General features: G+C 44.5%; 1 protein-coding gene across 8 annotated transcripts in view; it reads left to right on the top strand.

Annotated features, from left to right (window-relative positions):
- The window catches only part of FGD4 (FYVE, RhoGEF and PH domain containing 4), a 183,259-nt gene that overhangs the window by 83,559 nt on the left and 81,970 nt on the right, over positions 1 to 17,730 (top strand). Inside the window, exon 1 of one of the 8 annotated variants that reach the window (XM_006114388.4) lies at positions 8,525 to 9,670. The exons of 6 other annotated variants lie outside the window; for them this stretch is intronic. In XM_006114388.4, coding sequence (XP_006114450.1) covers positions 9,646 to 9,670 — 25 coding nt within the window. In that variant the 5' untranslated portion in view covers positions 8,525 to 9,645. Of the gene's footprint in view, positions 1 to 8,524; positions 9,671 to 16,739; positions 17,327 to 17,730 lie in introns of those variants that run through there. One more of the 8 variants, XM_006114390.4, reaches the window with a different exon arrangement.

The following is a 17,730-nucleotide window of genomic DNA, read 5'->3' as shown; positions in this document are numbered from 1 at the left end:
GTACTGGCTAACCAGTTAATCTTTTTACATCCCTATTGGGAAGATTTTTTTCCCTTGTTTCCTGAGAGTCTCTGAAAACAAGGCTGATTTTTTTTTTTTCTGTAGGAGGGATGGAAGGAGGACAGGCTGAGCAAGGAGTGTGAAGAAGCCGGACACAGCTGGCTTTTAGCTTCTGCAGTACAGGCTGATATACTAAGCTCCAGAAGTCCCAAGCGCCAGCAAATTGCACTTGCAGAAAATGGCACTGGAAACAAATTGCTTTTGTGCTGCTCTTGCATCTCTTGTCCTCTGGAGGACAGGCTCTTTGGGCTAGGGCAGTGGTCACCAGCCAGTAGGTCTATTGAAATCAAGATGAATAATATCAAGGAATGAACACAGGTTTCCTAAGCACTAAGCCACCCTTCATCTCTGGATGTGGTGCTAAATTTGTGATATGTACTTGGTACTGTGTGTGTTAAATTTCAGTGTAATTTCCAGCAGTGTTTGTCTGTTTGAGAGTAGGGATTGTTACCAGATTTGCCCAATACTCTAGGATATGCTCATTTATTAGGGTTACTCTTATGGGACTGGGGGGAGGTTAACAACTCTAGCAGTGTACTGCTTTTGTTTACTTGTGCGCTCATATGGAGCTGAATTCTCCTTGCTGCCAATTCCCCCTCCCACTGGAGCTCTCCTGCAGGAACTAGGTTCCTCAGGATGGGGTTCTCCCACCTTAGCGACACTCACATCCACTAACAGAGCATGCCTGAGAGAACTGTGTAATCAGCACTCACAAGCTGACCTCTCATGTCCCTGGATTCAGCAGGCTGGGTTAACAGCAATGCCACACTGCACCGTCATGAGCCTTTGGACTCAGTGGGCTGGATTAAACAGCACTTTAAGATGCCATCCTCATAAGCCCCCAGGTTCAGCACCGCCTATCCCCACTTTCACACCACAATTATTCACTGGTAAACCACACGATGAGCAAACCCCACAGGATTTTGGGCACTACAGGGACCTTTAGCTTGGGTACAAGAGGCGTTGTTACAGAGCGAATGGGGAAGCCAAAACAACACCCCTTGAGGGAGAGTGAGGAAAAGAGAAAGAAAGAGAGAGAAGCAACCAGCTTAACAATGAAAGTTATTTATTTTTGGGTAGTGATAGGAAGCCAAACACAGATAACAGTTACAATATTAAATCTAATTTGAAACTGATTACAAATGTTAGGGCTAGGTAACCATATAACAGTTTACATAGGGTAGACTCAGGAGGCTAGGCTTAGAAAGAGGTAGTGGAGGGGGAAGAGGAAGTGGGGGAGAGAGAGACAGACAGACAGACACTTCACCACTCTATGGAGCTTGCACTGATCGGGGTTGGCAGATGGTGATGGGAGCTGGGGGTCCAGAAGGCAGGAGACAAGCAGAGCAGAGCCCCCAGCACGATCAGACAGGAGATGAAGAAGTCTCAATGGAACTGATGCAGTTTAAATCCAGGTCTCAGAACAGTTTTTCTTGAGTAAGGGTAGGAGTTTTTATAGGGACAGGACAATAGTTCAAAGAGAATACTGGATTGTTTCTGGGTAAACAGAGGCGAGACAATAGAGACTGATCACCCCTGGTTATGGGTGATGATCTTTGAAGAGCTCACAATACAACTAGGCAGTTTCACTATTTTGGATGTCAATAGGATCCATTACTAGAATTGGTTTGATAATGACTAATTAGGCCTGGGTTCATTAGCATCTGGAGCAGATATTTCCCATCAGGCAGTGCTTCTCTGCTTTTGGTATCCCATAGTTCAGTGTGGTTCCTGCTTTGGAAAAGCTGGAATCCATTCTGTATGCTAATAGAGATGTGTCTCTGTTCTATCTTCAATGCAGATGAGGCTGGGGTGTTTCCTTAATTCTATCACCCTTGTCTGAAGCAGTTTAGGTGTGTCTTCCCTGGCCTTTTCATTGCTTTGTCTTTGATTCTAGCAGAGGCCATGGGGAGGGGGATGGTTTTTCATGTGTCACTCCCTGGCTTCCCAAGAGCACAGGGCTGGTAGATAACAGGATGTAAGCGACTAGTTGACTTTCTAATAAGCAAAACTTATCAGATAGTCAATACATTAGTCGACTAGTCGCTTCCCCCTTCTTGCTGCCTCTATCACAGAGGTAGCAAGGGCAGGAAGAGGAGGGGATGCTAGAGGAAGCCGTCTTAAAAGCCGGTTCCCTCCAGCTCCATAGGACAGGGCAGGGGTGCAGGGCGGCACTTGCTCTTTGAAGTGCACCTTGTACATTTCAAAGGCGGAATGCGCACTAGTCCTTATCAACTAATTGAACAGTTGATGGAAATCCCATCAACTGTTTGATTAGTTAATTAATGGATATTTAACAAACTTAGGGTTGGAGAATTTACAGCTTTCCCTCTTTGCAGTTCTTCTCATATTGAAATTTATACAGTGTTCACTCCAAGAATTCATCAGCATACTGATATTCCCTTTAAGATATTTGTAATGGGTTCCAAACTTACTTGCTGAGTTGGAGTGAGCAGAGCTCCATTTGATAGCATGTTTTTTTTAATCTTGTTTTCACTTGCCCCCAGAAAACACAATTTCTGTGGAGGGGTTAATTTCAAAACAAAGAAACAGGTGCAATTTACAATTATTTTTGAAGGAAGCATGTACTCCTCTTCACTGAAATTCAGTTGTCCTGCTTGCTCACCTCGTAGGGTCGCGAGGTGAAAGAGTAAGAGTGAGATCATCCCTAAATATTTTGAACTAGAGAGAAACTAGGATTTCAGGGTGAAACCTCAAGGCCTTATTCTAGTTTCAGATATCTATGAATAAGACTTGCATTGTCACACTAAAGGCAAAATATGTATAAAAGTTTTAAATTAACAACAGCAAAACCGTTAAGTTTTATTGGGGGTTGGCAAAACTGTTTGCTGACATGACCCAATGTCTGTACCCTAAAGAAAATAATGAAGGGCCCAGTTCCCAAGAGCGGACTCTTCAATATAAAGATAGTAAACCAGTTATCAATACCTTGATGATGATGATAGCTTGTTCTGCACATAAAAAACACTAAACAGGGCTGTGAGCGATTACAGGTTTTAGGGAATTGGCTTCCTTAATTTTTTTTTAAATGTTACTTGTTGGGGATTAGTTACTCTTGGTGTTTTTTGATGTTGAGAATATTTTTTGAAGCAGGTTACATATCCTTTTGGATCTAATATTGCATCTGTTATGGAGGCAAAACACTATTTGGATGGCTTTTAAGTGGTTTCCTTACTAAAATTGCCTATGGGTAGTAATAGGAAATGTGTGTGGGGTTTTCTAATAAGCAAATATTGTAGTATACTGTGCCTTTAAATCTGCACGTTCATTATCAAGTAGTCCTATCTATTAAGCAAGGGAGGTGGTAGACAGAGGGAAGTTATGGTATGAACTCAGATTAATTTGGATACAGACTTGGGGAGTGTAGCTTAATGCTAACCACATCACCTGCTTCATAACACATTCAGACCTTAGAAGAAGATGGTGACTAAAACACGTTTCAGGTGGGGAAGGGAAATTTATAGCAGACTGTCCAGGAGAGGATGATTAGCTAGTAATAAAGGCACTTAGCTCTTGTGATGCTTCTTCTGTGGCTGCTTCTCCGAGCTCTGGCTTGGAGTGTTTTCCCGTCATACACAGGTTTTACAGTTTGGTTCAGTAGCTCTCAGCACCCCCATATAAAAATTATTTCAGCACCTTGCGTAGGTTAAATTACTTAAGTTTGTACTTGATTTCCACTCTTCCTCTAGCACCTCAGCAAAGAAATTATACTATCTTAGACTCCCTCTTCAGCTCTGCTCTTTTTTTTAATTCTTCCTTGTCCAAATCCCATTGCCAAATGCACTGTAAGATTTAAAAAACAGTCATCACCGTAATTCATCTATTATTCAGCTCATGCTGAAAAATTTACCAGCATCTGAGCTAGGGATGTAAGAGTGTAGCTGTGTAAACAGATAAGTATGAGCTTATTGGTTACCCAAACTGCTATATGGCTTCATGCGACTCCTGGTCCAGCTCCTGGGGAGCCAGTTGCCATCTCACATTGCTGCCTCTGTATCAGAAGCAGCAGTGCGAGGCAGCAGCTGGCCCCCAGGGAGCAGGGTGGCAGGCAGGGTAGCAGCTGGTGCATGCTGGGAGCTATCAACTCATAGGGGCATGGCCAAACAGAATTATGGATTCGCTTCAAGACAGAGCCGATTAGGAATAGTTCGTTTTATTAATCTCGATACGTCACTACTATTACAGGGTTAATGCTGCCCTATGGTTACACAGCTACTGCAAAGTGATGCATCAATAAGCACAGGCCGAGCAATGCATAAGAGAGCAATAGGCACTTAAAAATGCTTACGCCCCTTCAGTCTGCAGGGAGTCCCATTCCTGTCACCTTGCACCAGGCCGCAGTGGACATGGCTACAGCTGGGGGAATCCAGGGCCCCCTCCAAGGTGTAGGTCCCTGGTGAGACTCACTGGGCACAGGACTCCATACACTAGTTATACTACAGTTGTTTATTGGGTGTGCGCATACTAGCTCAACACCATTCTTATCACTCTTAGGAGCTGAGACTGAGGTCAGACTTGTTTACCACTTCTTAGTTTCCCAGCTCAAGTGCATGTGTTAAAGCTGATAAGGACCAGCTGCTGTTTGAGCTTGCAGGGTCCCAGGCTATGTACAACTATGATGGAAACGTCCATCCTAGCCTGGTGAGTTGTAATTCCCCCACATGACTTTTTATATGACAGGAGCCACCTTAAAAGCCAGCTTCCAGGGCGCTGGCAGCTGACCCACATGTAACTGCTGAAATTTTCAGTTGTTAACATAGTTAGCAAATTACACTAACTTTAACATCCCTGATCTGAGCCCCGAAGAACCCCCTAGTTCAGGCCCCCAACCCACCAAACCAGGAGCCTGAGGCAGGCTCTCTGCCTGCCACAGCCCCAAGTCCCTTTGTGAGGGGAGAGACTTTGCGCCCTGCCCCCACCCCCAACCCAATCATTGCCACTACCTCCCCTGACGCATGGCTCAGGGAAGCACAGGTAGGGAGCAGCCAGCCATTTGGAGCAGCCTGGGGCTGTCAGGCAGAGAATCTGTCTCAGGGTCCCACTGGGCTGCTGGCCAGGGGCTGATGAGGTAAGAGCCTCATTTGGCACCCAAACACCCTTCTTCAGGTCACCACCCAAACCCTCTCACCCCCTTTGCTCAGGTCACAACTCCCTCCCAGATCCTGCACCCTCCCCCCTTTGCCCTTCTATCACAGGCCTGAATCCTCTCCTATACCCCTACCTCCTCCTGGATTCTGCGCCCCAATCTCCTGCCCCAGTTCACAACTTCCTCCTTCACCCAAACTCCCCCAGACCTCACATCCCCTCTTGCACCTTACTCTGAGCTCTCTTCTGCACCCAACCTTGCGAACAGGAACAGCTAACAAGGAGTTTGGAGGGGGAGGTTAGAGGGCACTAGTGACTTCTGTCCTTCTTTAAAACATAACTCTTTTATAATAATCTATATTCCAGAGGTTTAAAAAGAATCCCAGTTTATACTTAAACTTATTCATTAGAAAAATGGAGACAGAAGCCCGGCAGCAGAGTGGGAGCTATCCTGTTTATTGTGTCGAGTGTAACATGTATGATTACCTGCCCTGTGGGCGGGTGGCGTATGTGTGCACCCATTGCAAGGAGCTCCTGACCCTCAGAGACCGAGTTTGGGCTTTGGAGTTCAGGGTGGCTGAACTGGAGGAGCTAAGGGAAGTAGAGAGCTATGTTGATGAGACTTTCCGGGACACTGTAGTACTGTCCCACCTCCAGTCTGAGAGCCCCAGTGCTCTTAAGGAGGATGAAAGTCTCAAGGGAACGGAGCATTCAATGGGAGCAGAGGGAAACCATCCCGTAGTTGGGACCCTCTTCCCAGAGGATGTTGGAGTATCCTCTCGCACTGAGGATACCTCTGAGGGGGAGGGAATGCCAGTTAGGAAGAGGCAGGTGTTAGTAGTGGGTGATTCGATCGTTAGAAACATAGATAGTTGGCTTTGTGATGACCAGGAGAACCGTATGGTCACTTGCCTGCCTGGTGCAAAGGTTGCGGATCTCTCGAGGCATCTAGATAGACTTATGTGTAGTGCTGGGGAGGAGCCGGTGGTCGTGGTACATGTAGGTACCAATGACGAAGGGAAGGGTAGGAGAGATGTCCTGGAGGCCAAATTTAGGCTGCTAGGAAAGCGATTGCCACCATAGAGGTCCTGGATTTCATTCTCGGAAATGCTTCCAGTTCCACGCACAGGACCAGGTAGGCAGGCAGAGCTTCAGAGTCTCAATGCGTGGATGAGACGATGGTGTAGGGAAGAGGGGTTTAGATTTATTAGGAACTGGGGACACTTTTGGGAGAGGGGGAGCCTATACAGGAAGGATGGGCTCCACCTAAACCAGGGTGGAACCAGACTGCTGGCACTAAACATTAAAAAGGCCATAGAGCAGTTTTTAAACTAAGATATGGGGGAAGGCCGATTGGTGCGGAGATGCATGTAAATCGGACGGAGTATTCTCTTAGAGGAGAATCCATTGATAGAGATTCTTTAAGCTGTAGTCAGAAAGAGAGGAGGGGAGAGGACAAACAAGGGGCCAGAGCAGACAAACAACCACATACAAAGGAATACAATGCATCAGGGAAGGGCAGACAAATAAGACTGTGAGGAACTCCAAGAAGATTTCACCAAACTGAGTGATTGGGCAACAAAATGGCAAATGAAATTTAATGTGGATAAGTGTAAAGTAATGCGCATCAGGAAAAATAACCCCAACTATATGTACAGTATGATGGGGGCTAATTTGGCTACAACAAATCAGGAAAGAGATCTTGGAGTTATCGTGGACAGTTCTCTGAAAACGTCCACACACTGTGCAGCGGCGGTCAAAAAGGCAAATAGGATGCTAGGAATTATTAAGAAAGGGATAGAAAATAAGACCCAGAATATCTTACTGCCCCTGTATAAAACTATGGTACGCCCACATCTTGAATACTGTGTACAGACGTGGTCGCCTTACCTCAAAAAAGATATTTTGGCCTTGGAAAGGGTTCAGAAAAGGGCAACTAAAATGATTAGGGGTTTGGAACAGGTCCCATATGAGGAGAGGTTAAAGAGACTGGGACTTTTCAGTTTAGAAAAGAGGAGACTGAGGGGGGATATGATAGAGGTATATAAAATTATGAGTGGTGTGGAGAGGGCCGATAGAGAAAAGATATGTATTAGTTCCCTAAATAGAAGAACTAGAGGACACCAAATGAAATTAATGGGTAGCAGGTTTAAAACTAATAAAAGAAAGTTCTTCTTCACACAGCGTGTAGTCAACCTGTGGAACTCCTTGCCAGAGTAGGCTGTGAAGGCTAGGACTATAATAGAGTTTAAAGAGAAGCTAGATAATTTCATGGAGGTTAGGTCCATAAAAGGCTATTAGCCAGGGGATAAAATGGTGTCCTTGGCCTCTGTTTGTCAGAGGCTGGAGAGGGATGGCAGGACACAAATCACTTGATCATTGTCTTCAGTCCACCCTCTCTGGGGCACTTGGTGCTGGCCACTGTCGGCAGACAGGATACTGGGCTAGATGGACCTTTGGTCTGACCCAGTATGGCCGTTCTTATGTAACCTCCGTCCCAGACCCTGCACCTTCTCCATAGAAAAGTGTGTTCTTTGAACACTTTCCAAAATCTTGTAGTGGCCCCCCCATCAAAAATTATTGCCCACACATATCCTAGTACCAGTACCTATGGCCTATGCTATTTTGTCAGTTTTTACTGTTATCTCTCTCTTTTCTTCATTTTGGTGTTCAAGTTGCACCAGTTTATACTCATTTGCATCATCTTACACATCACCTTCCAATCTTCCTGTAGACAGAAGCAGATTCATGCCCTGATACTCTGAGCAGTGATTGAGGAAGAAGACTTCAACTACTATGAATTAAATGAAAGCTGCCATGTTCTGATTCACATGGCCTGAGTTTACCAAGAACTGAGTCAATTTAACCCATTTTATTTTTCCTGCCCCAAATGAAATTTGGGACTTTTAAGGTGTTTTCCCCCCTAAGCCTGGGCAGCATTTGTCCCTGTCACATGATCTACATGAATGAGAAGGAAACAGGATAAGTTACTTTCATGTATTTTATTTTGCTGACCACTGTGTTTAGTTGTGAATACTGTCTGCTACGGCGTAAGCAAAGTTACACAGAGCAATTGTCATACAATACAAGTAGGGCATGATGTTAAAGGAGAGGGATTCTGGGGATCTTCAGCATTTGGTATGACAAGAGATGAACTGGTAAAGGTAATTGTTACTATCTTCTCTGTACTTTCCTAAGATAATTTGCATTTGCACCATATAAAATTGACTCTGACTGCAAGCACAGAATCAAGAGACTGGAGGCGTGGGGGGTACATGAGTAAGGGTTGCGGGGTGGGGGGTGTGAGGGGCTCAGGGCAGGGGGCTATGTGTGTGTGTGTTGGGGAGGGGGGAAACCGTGATGTGTTCAAAACTCCCCCTCCCCCGAGATTCGTATAAGGGCTGTTTGCTCTTCCCCTTCCTATCCCTGTCAGGGAGTGAGAGCGAAATGCACAGCTCATCTGCCCCTTGCATTCTTCGCTCTGGCTGGAGAGTGCAACAAACAGTGCACTCCCCATTGCCAGCAATGTTCCCGTGTGAATCTGCAGGTGGGAGCAGAGCTTTAGCTCACTTTTCCAAAGGGCTCTGGGCGATGGGAGGCTTGCACATGGGGCGGGGGGGAGGGGGTCACACCCCCAGCCAGCCCCTTTCACCTGCCTCGTGATTCTGCTTCTCATAAAACCATACAGAAGAGAGACAATCCCATTCCAGGCACAGGCCATTTTCCTGGCAAAATCAAACCCTTACATTGCTTTAAGCTGTGATAAGAGTAAGCCGTATACTGAATTTGGTCATCCCAGCTCTTATCACTTAGGAGGAGTTCTTGAACAGACACACACAAGCTCTCAAATATGTAGTAGATTCCGTGATCTTTTTTGGTTCTACTTTTGCTTTGGAGTTCTAATCTTCATGTTTACTTTAGTTCAGAGAAGCCATCTAAACACCCTTTGTTTGCACCATGAAAAGGACATCGCAACTAAATGACTTTTATTTCCAATGGGAATGTAAGAACTAACCAGAGGAAAGAGCTACTATTATCATTTTAACCTTGTATTTTATACAGTGGTAGAATTAACACAGTCGTAGAAACTTCCAAAACAGCTGAGTCACTAGAGGAAAACAACTTCACTGTGTGCCTGAGGTTTGAAGGTTACATAAGTTGATGCTTTTGTTTTTCTGTTTAACAGGGGCAAAGCCTTCTCAGACTGTCTGTGTCTCTTCTCTCCTTAGTTTTGCTTGCTTGTGCAAGCTCTCTCCCCCCACACAGCAGGCATGCCTTCAAAGAGGTGGAGCGTATCACATTCTGTCTTTGAACTGTAAACTTTCAGTATGTATCAAGCATCTGATTATAACTTCTTGTCAGTGGTCTTCAAAACTTGTAAATCGGGATATGTGAACCTTTCAAGTGATCCTTACTATTGTGAAATCAATTACTGGTGCATACAGCAGCAACAGCAGAGTGAATTTGGTAGCAGACTACATGAAAACTATGTCTTCTGATCTAGGTAAGGCTGGCTTGTTTGGATTTTTGAATTGTTTTTGTTGACCGTTAGTCTTGGAATTTAAGTTGTAGCCTTTAGTGTTTTAGTCCAAAGACAAATGAAGAGCAAAGTTTTGTATCTGGTGTCTTTAAAAGTATAAACGTGTATAAATTTAGCTGCTTGATTGTGTAATATATTTGGAACAGTGTTGCTCTGATTAATCAGTGTATAGAGTTTTTTCTGGGAATGTTTGGCTAATTCATCATGCAAAAGTACTGTTTCTTTCTGCTCATTTTGCTACTACTTACACCTCAACTCTCAAACAATTGAGTTTGTAGCTATTTAAGTGCTTTCTATTTCCGGTTTTCTATTGAGCTGACAGCAACCATTCTGTTTGCAGTTGAAAGCTCCCTAGGCTATGTTGTGATAAATCAGTGTATAGAGTTTTTTCTGGGAATGTTTGGCTAACATTACATGTTTATTTTCTCAGTGTATTAAGTATACATGGTTAATTTGTGAGAAATAAAGCTTGCTTTGTCAAGTAATTCTTTATATGTGGTGTTGCAATGGTGACTTTCACTTACTCTAGGATTACTTTTCTAACTTGCTATGCAGTAACTAAGAGTGTTCTTTATTTAAATTGCATTATTTCAGCCTTCTGCTGACTCTGCAGGACACACAATGTAAACGTCCTCTGACCCTAAGATGGAGCTGTACTATTTTAAATGAAGGGAAACTAATAAAATATTAGGGGTGAAATAGATCTGTCAGGTTAAAGCCTATCACTTTGTGTTCTGAAATACACAGAACTAGTTGGCAGGGGTGGAAAAAGAGAATGCCTGTGTGCTGGATGGCAGTTGACCTGGGGTTTCGATGCCAATCTGCTGAGGGAGCTTGGGATAAACTGTGCAGCGAAATGCAGAACTCAATTCTCTGCAGTTCTGTCTACTACAAGCCCAGTTCTCCTGACGTCAGTACTTGCTGGTGCCCACCGTCTCATAGGTGTGTGACTCATGATGCAGTGTGACATACTATCCGTATCAGGCAACTCCACTCACAGCTCATTAATTTCATGCTCCAACAGTTGTGCCTAGACTCTTTAAAACCTTTCTGATTTTGTGTCTTAGCTCACAGAACTGGTCTCTTACTCCTCTCCCAACTCCATCAATTCATATAGGCTGTGTCTAGACTACACCTGTCTGTTGACAGAGAGATATAGATTAGGCATATCGAAATTGCTAATGAAGTGAGGATTTAAATATCCCGTGCTTCATTAGCGTAAACATGGCCACCGCTTTTTTTTTTTTTGAAACTGCGCTTTTTTTAAAAAAAAGGCAGTCTAGATGCAGATTTTTTGAAAAATAAACCCTTTTTTGAAAGATGCTGTAAACCTCATTGAGGGTTTATTTTTCGAAAGATCCATGTCTGGACTGCTATTTTTTCGAAAAAGGTCCATTTAAAAAAAAAGCAGTGGCCATGTTTATGCGAATGAACCATGGGATATTTAAATCCCCACTTCATTAGTAATTTTAACATGCCTAATCTACATCTCTCTGTCGATAGCGAGGTGTAGTTCAGACGTATGTATAGTATCTGATGAATGCCTTCACACAATCCCTTCGTGATGAACACAAGAACCTTTCTCTCTCTCTTTTTGTTTTTGGCCTTTTTTAATTTCAACTTTAATAGCTAACACCAACCTGTTTTGGGAACGCAATGTGTGTGAAATAATATACTTCATAAAGCTATCTTGTAAACCATGGCTGCAGAAAGGATGTTGGCTGGACGAGCACAGCAGTGGTTGGAAGTAGATGATTGTATTGCACGATGTATGCTGCGTGCATGCGTGCTGTTTTGTGTTCTGAGGGGAAGAATGCTTAGAGTGGCTGTTGTGGTCAAATTCTGTTCACATGGTGTGATAGGAGCACAGTTCTTTAAAAATAGCTGTCATCTAAGTGATGTGTGATAAAGCAATTCGTGATGGGTGACACTTGCCTTGCAATTTACGTAAACTGATCAGTATTAACTAAGTAAACTAGCTGTACTAGTTGAATATGGATTTCTGCCTTCTCTAGTTGTTTCCATATTATTATCCCCCTCACCCCCAAATCTCTCTCTTGAGTTCATTACTATGCCATTTCAATTATTGGGCTAAAATATGAGCAAGTCTGGATGGATGAAGTTTGTGAGTCTTCTACCTGAAAGGCCAAATATTGATGATACTCCTATGTTCCACAGAAGGGCATGTAACAAGCTTCCCTGCGTGGTAATAGGAGGCCTCAAGTAATAGCTGGTAAAGTTTCCTTGTTCGTGCTGCATTGCAACTAGGTTGTTTGGGTTGTAGAGGTGAAGAAGACGACGTGAAGATAGGACTCGGACTTCACACACCACGGGGAGACCTTACTGAAAAATGCTGATCAAATAAGAGGCTTGAACCTCTTGAATCTGGCAGCCCTGCCCATTGGGAAGCTGTTCCAGACCATCTAGCCCACTGAACCGTGCTGTGGGTGAGGAGCACTCCAGCCTGGCTGGCTTGTCATGCCACCCAGTTAAACATAATGTTTAACTGATCAATGGATTAAATGGGATTTTACATCCCTAGTTCAGGTGTATTAGCATGCCATGAGATTCATGTCTGAGTGAACAGGAGAAGTTGAGAGCTGGCTAGTATAGAAAAAAATGACCAAAAGTTCCATCAGGAGCTAAGAACAGTGTGTGTGTGTGTGTGTGTGTGTGTGTGTGTGTGTGTGTGTGTGTGTGTGTGTGTGTGTGAGAGAGGGGGGTGGCGGGGGGGGGGGTAATTAGGCAATTTCACTCAGGTTGTAAAACCCCCAGGAAAGTATTACCACCTGGAGAAAGGCTAAGAGAAACTGTCTTCATCAGCAACCAAGTAATAAAAAGAGGACTTGTGAATAAAATACAGGCAGTCCCCGGGTTACGTACAAGATAGGGACTGTAGGTTTGTTCTTAAGTTGAATTTGTATGCAAGTTGGAACTGGTACATATTTTGGGGGGAGACGGGGAGCTGGAGTTAGGTAGAAAAGACCCTGATTCTCATACAACTTCCTTATTCTAAGAAAAACACATACTGTTTTGATATCAAGGTTTTTTTGGTTGATATTTTAATTAAAAATTGATCATAAGTTTCAGTGTTTCATGCTATATCCAAATCTTCCTTTTGGGGTACCTGAAAGATCCCAGTTATTCATTTAATAGTCAGAATCTTTGTTTTTTATAACTAAAAAAAGTTTATTCAATGCATATTACTGTTCCAAATAGAATTTGCTAAAGATGGTTCAGTGAAATGGGTATTAATTGTAATCAATAGTCATTGGAGAGCAAAGTGAAATATTGATACAATCAAAGCTGTTGTTGTATTCTGCTGAGCAGAAAATGGAAATCCCTTCCTGTGAAGTGTGTGTGTGAATTTATCCACAGGATTAATTTTAAAGAAAAATTCTGTGTTGGGAACAGGAGTTTAGCCACAGGTGGGTCCTCATTGTTCACTCACCCACTTTGCAACCAGACCCATCCCCTCAGGGCTTACCCTGCTCTGCTCCAGCCAGGGTGTGGGGTTGAGGCTTATCCCCTCTTCCCTTCTGTCCTGCTCCTCCCCATTCTTGCCCACCCACACCACTGGGTAATTTTTCAGCTTCACTTCTGCCAGGCTGGAAGGGACTTGTTAATTTCATGTGACGCTAACAAGATACTTGCAGCTCTAGTGCTGAAGAGGGAAAGAGCTGTTGCTCCCAAGGTGGGGACTGTAACACAATGGGTCTCACTGCCTGCTGCTCCTGCTGTTCCCTAGGAAATTAATTTTTCCACTCTGGGGTGCCCCCTTTTGGCTGGTGTCTTGTTCCCCCCAGCAGACCCGAGTCCTCTGCAGCGAGAAAAGCCGCTCCGCGTCTCCCTGGTCTGCTGGGGGAAGGGAGGAGCACTAGCTCCGCATCTCCCTGTTCTGCTGGGGGGAAGCGCCCCCCGCGCCACCGGAGGCGGCGACAGTGGGGGAGGCACCCCGCACTAGCTGCCCCCCCCCCCCGTTTGTAACTAGGAATCCGATGTAAGTTGGATTGATGTAACCCAGGGACTGCCTGTAGCTGATTTTAAACTGACTCAAGGCTTTCTTTCTGATCCAGCAAACAGACAGGGCCTTCTCTTGGAGGGGAAAGGGTCTCAATCCTTTCAGGGAGGGTTTGGAAGGACTGAGGCTGCATAAGACTGATGGGTGATATCTGGTAAGCTTTTAGCATACATATTGGTGCTATTTGAAATGATTTCTCTGTCATGCTTTTACCTCAAGTATAAATGTGCTTATAAAGAGCAGTGTAGCAGTGTTTGTTGAAAGTTGTGTGGTCACTCAGGGCACATCTAAACTGCATTCTTTTGTCGAATGTAAACAAAGCAAATCCAAAATGCAAATGGAGCGCGGATCTAAATATCCCGCGTTTCATTTGCATATTTGCGTCTGAGTGCTTTTGTGAAAAAGGGTTTTTTGAAAGTGAAAGTGCTCAGACCCTTCTGGTAAAAGCATGACAGAGAAAAAGGAATGTAGTCTAGACATAGGGTCAGAGAGATTCCATTACCACCTAGCTGAAATGCAGAGTGCCTACAGCTAGGTTAGTGTTTCTACTGGCACATATACATGCTTCAGTGCACATAAAAATTTATTCCACACATAGATGGAAAAGATTAGAGTTGGGTTGCTGTTGGGTAATTTATGATTGTTGGCCATTACAGCTGTTCATAACCTTTGAGGACAAAGCCAAGCTTTTTGGGGCAGTGTGGCTTGCTGGGGCTATAACTGTGTGAGCAGACACAACTGTGTAACCTGGAAAACTCTAGGTCAGAAAGGAGGAGGAGACATCACTCTCTGCTCAAGTAGGATGATGGCTGAGGAGCTGGGTATCTAGAGTAGATGCCCTTGAGGGAGACTGCTGGTACAGTGGCCATGACGTGATGCTGGAACTTTGAGAAGAACGCCAAATATTGTGAATTGACAAGAATTTGCTTGGTTTTAAGTTGTCTTTTTTTTTTATCTAGCCCAAGCTTTACATTTTGTATAATGAAGGAGGCTACTTGTAATAAATAAGGGCTTGGGAGATCGAGGGCCTTTCTCAGACAGGTCATAGTGAATGCCGTATGAACTGTGGCAATCCCCACAAAAAGACACTTGCACTGGTGAAGCACTGGTAACTTTACAGCAGGGCAGGGAACTTTTTGTTGTTGTTGTTGTTGTTGTTGTTCAGGTCTACTGACCCACAGAAAAATCAGTCGGGGGCCACACAAGTGAGAAGCAAGAAAACCTCCCAAACTCACACCTGACTGACATGGCACCCGACCAAGAAGCAGAAAGACACTCCCTACATTCCCTTTGCACACCAGAGCCTGAGGTGGAGGCAGGCTAGTAGATTTTTGTGCCCCCCCCCCAGGCTCTGAGGTGGGGCCAAAAAATGAGGAGTTCAGTGTGTGGGATGGGGGCTGCCAGGAAGTGGGTTTAGGATGTTGGGTTTGGGTGGGAGGGAGGTGCAGGAGTGGGCTGGAAGTGGCAGGTCTCTGCTGGAGGTGGTATGGGAGCTCTGAGTGGGAGGAGAGTGTAAGAGCAGGGTGGGTGTGGGGTCGGGGCGATGGTGGATGGGGGGGGGGGAAGCTTACCTGGTGCAGCTCCCTGGGGATGCACATATTTCTCTGTCTCCCGCCACTCCCAGGCACTGACACTGCTGCTCCTATTGGCTGTGATTAGGGCCAATGGGAATGGCAGGGGAAAAGCCTCCAGGCAGTGCTTTGCTGAGCTGCTTTTTCACCAGCTGGAGGAAGTGGGAGAGGGAGCAACAACATGTGGAGCTGTTTCCTCTCCCTGCCAGGCAGAGCCTATGGATGGGATCTAGCCCCAACTTGCCTGACTCCAGCCCACAAGGCTCAGGGCTCCCCCTCCCCTGTGGTGAGGAGCTGATGCTGGCCACGGGGGGAGGGGAGAAAGGGGACACTGCAGGGCTGAAATACCAGTGCTAGCTTCCTGATGATGGTTCAGGGGTGGGGGAGCCCTGAGCCTTGGGGACTGGATCCAGGCAAGCTGGGAGCCACATTTGGCTCCCAAGACATAGGCTTCCCACTCCTGCTTTACAAGGAAGCTTATCAGGCTTTTCCTCCAGTAGCATGAGATTTCGTGGGAAGTTCCTATTCTTTGTTTTAGGAATACTATAAATACCAGAACAGGAAATTGATTTAATTCATCACATGACACTTCATCTGTTTTTAGTGTTTAATGCTTCTAATAAGCAATTTAACCAAGTCTTTTCATCAAAAATAATTTCAAAAGATTCCTGGGAGTTAATCGTGTGGGGTGGTGTGTGTGTGTGTGTGTGTGTGTGTGTCTATTCATTGATGGGATGAATAAATTCATTTTAGGTAGGGCTGGGGGGAAAGGAGAGAAGAGAGAGTTTGGACAGTGTAGAAACATTAAACTATTGGCCTGGGTCTTTCTGGAATTCTAGTATGTCTGTCAGCCTGATCATTTAATAAAATTTAAGCAGTTGATATTAGCATTTAATTACACATCAGCTGAAGTGAGTATTTAAATAGCAAAACAATGTTCTCTGGCAGATTGCTTTTAAGTATTGTCTTGGGTTCAAAAGGAATTATGTGAATATAACTTACTTCCTTAATGATGGTCATTATAGAGAAGAAGTAAGTGACTAGTCCCTTCACCCTACCCTTGCTGCCTCTATCAGAGGCAGAAATAGGGGGGAGCAGGAGCCGATGCTGGGGGGAGCCAGCTTAAGAACTGGTTCCCACTAGCACGGGCTCTATGGGGGGCAGGGAAGGCAGGGAGGTAGCAGGGACTGGGCGTGAGCCAGGAAGCAACTGATTCTTGGCTAGCGCCCAGTCCCAGACACTGCGACTCTGCTTTTTACATGTATTAAGAGCCTGCTGGCTCTTAATACATATAAAAAGCAGAAGTAAAGAAGGAGAGACCAGGCATGAGCCAGGAATCAGCTGGCCTGGCTTGTGCCGAGTCCCTCCTCTGCGCATCAGCCTTTTAAACATATTAAGAGCCAGTAGGCTCTTAATGCATTTAAAAGGCAGAGGCACATCAGGGTTAGCTCCCAGGGCTCCCCTGATTATCAACTAATCGATTAGTTGATGAAATGAAATGTAATATCCCTGGGTCATTATGCTGAGGATATGGAAGACTAACTCTTGGTAGGCAATGCCTGCATCAAAATTGGCACCGTTGTGCAAGTTTGGTAAAAGAGAATGACTGGGAGACTGCAGGAGGGGTTCCGACTGAATGATTGCACAGGAAACTGTAAATGTGCTCAAACCAGCCATCTAAGGCAATTCTTATGGTATTTCCAACCAGGTCAAAAGCAGGAAGTACTGGAATTCTTGTGAAGTTTGCAGCTTGAGTTCCTTATATTTCTGATTCTATGCTGCAGCCCTTCCTAGGGAGCTGTTCTTTGTTCTGTGTTTTGTAGATGTTGGCTGTTAATTACTTGGCAACAAACGGGTACTACTTGAGTAGCCTGAAAATGGGCCATGTGCCCCAAAGATTAGAAAAAGCATGCTAAATAAAGTGGCTTTAGTTCTGCACAGAGGCAATGCTGGTATTTATGGGAGCAGTGGGCACAGGGCTCACAGTCTGCTTCAGTCTGCTCTGACAAACGGGATGATTTTTCTAAGGTATGCTTCTCTTTTTAAATGATTTTGTCTTGCAGCAGTAAATATTAGCATCTGGCCTTTGTTATGGAGATGGCTCTAGTGCACAGCTTTCTAGAATTAAGGCACTGCCTTTAAAAGTTTTTTTTTTTTTCAGATTTTAATCCACAGGTTTGAGGCCGGGGTGTTCTTTTGTGCTTGAGTTAGTGGGGCTATCAATGGTGGTTCTGCCATATGTATGTTATCCAATTCTGCAATTTGAAAGAAAAGTTTAGAAATAAGAAAGATGGTTCATGCTGCTATTAAGTTTGGCTCAAGTGTTGACATTGCTTTTAATTCTTTTTCTTATGACTTTTTTGTGTGTCTCATTTCTGGCAGATTTTATATGGAATCTTTATATCACATAAAATAAACTGAGGAAATTTTCA

The sequence above is a fragment of the Pelodiscus sinensis genome, chromosome 1 (genome assembly GCF_049634645.1).
Source record: "Pelodiscus sinensis isolate JC-2024 chromosome 1, ASM4963464v1, whole genome shotgun sequence".
NCBI lineage: Eukaryota > Metazoa > Chordata > Testudines > Trionychidae > Pelodiscus > Pelodiscus sinensis.
This window is presented reverse-complemented; position numbering and strand designations above follow the sequence as displayed.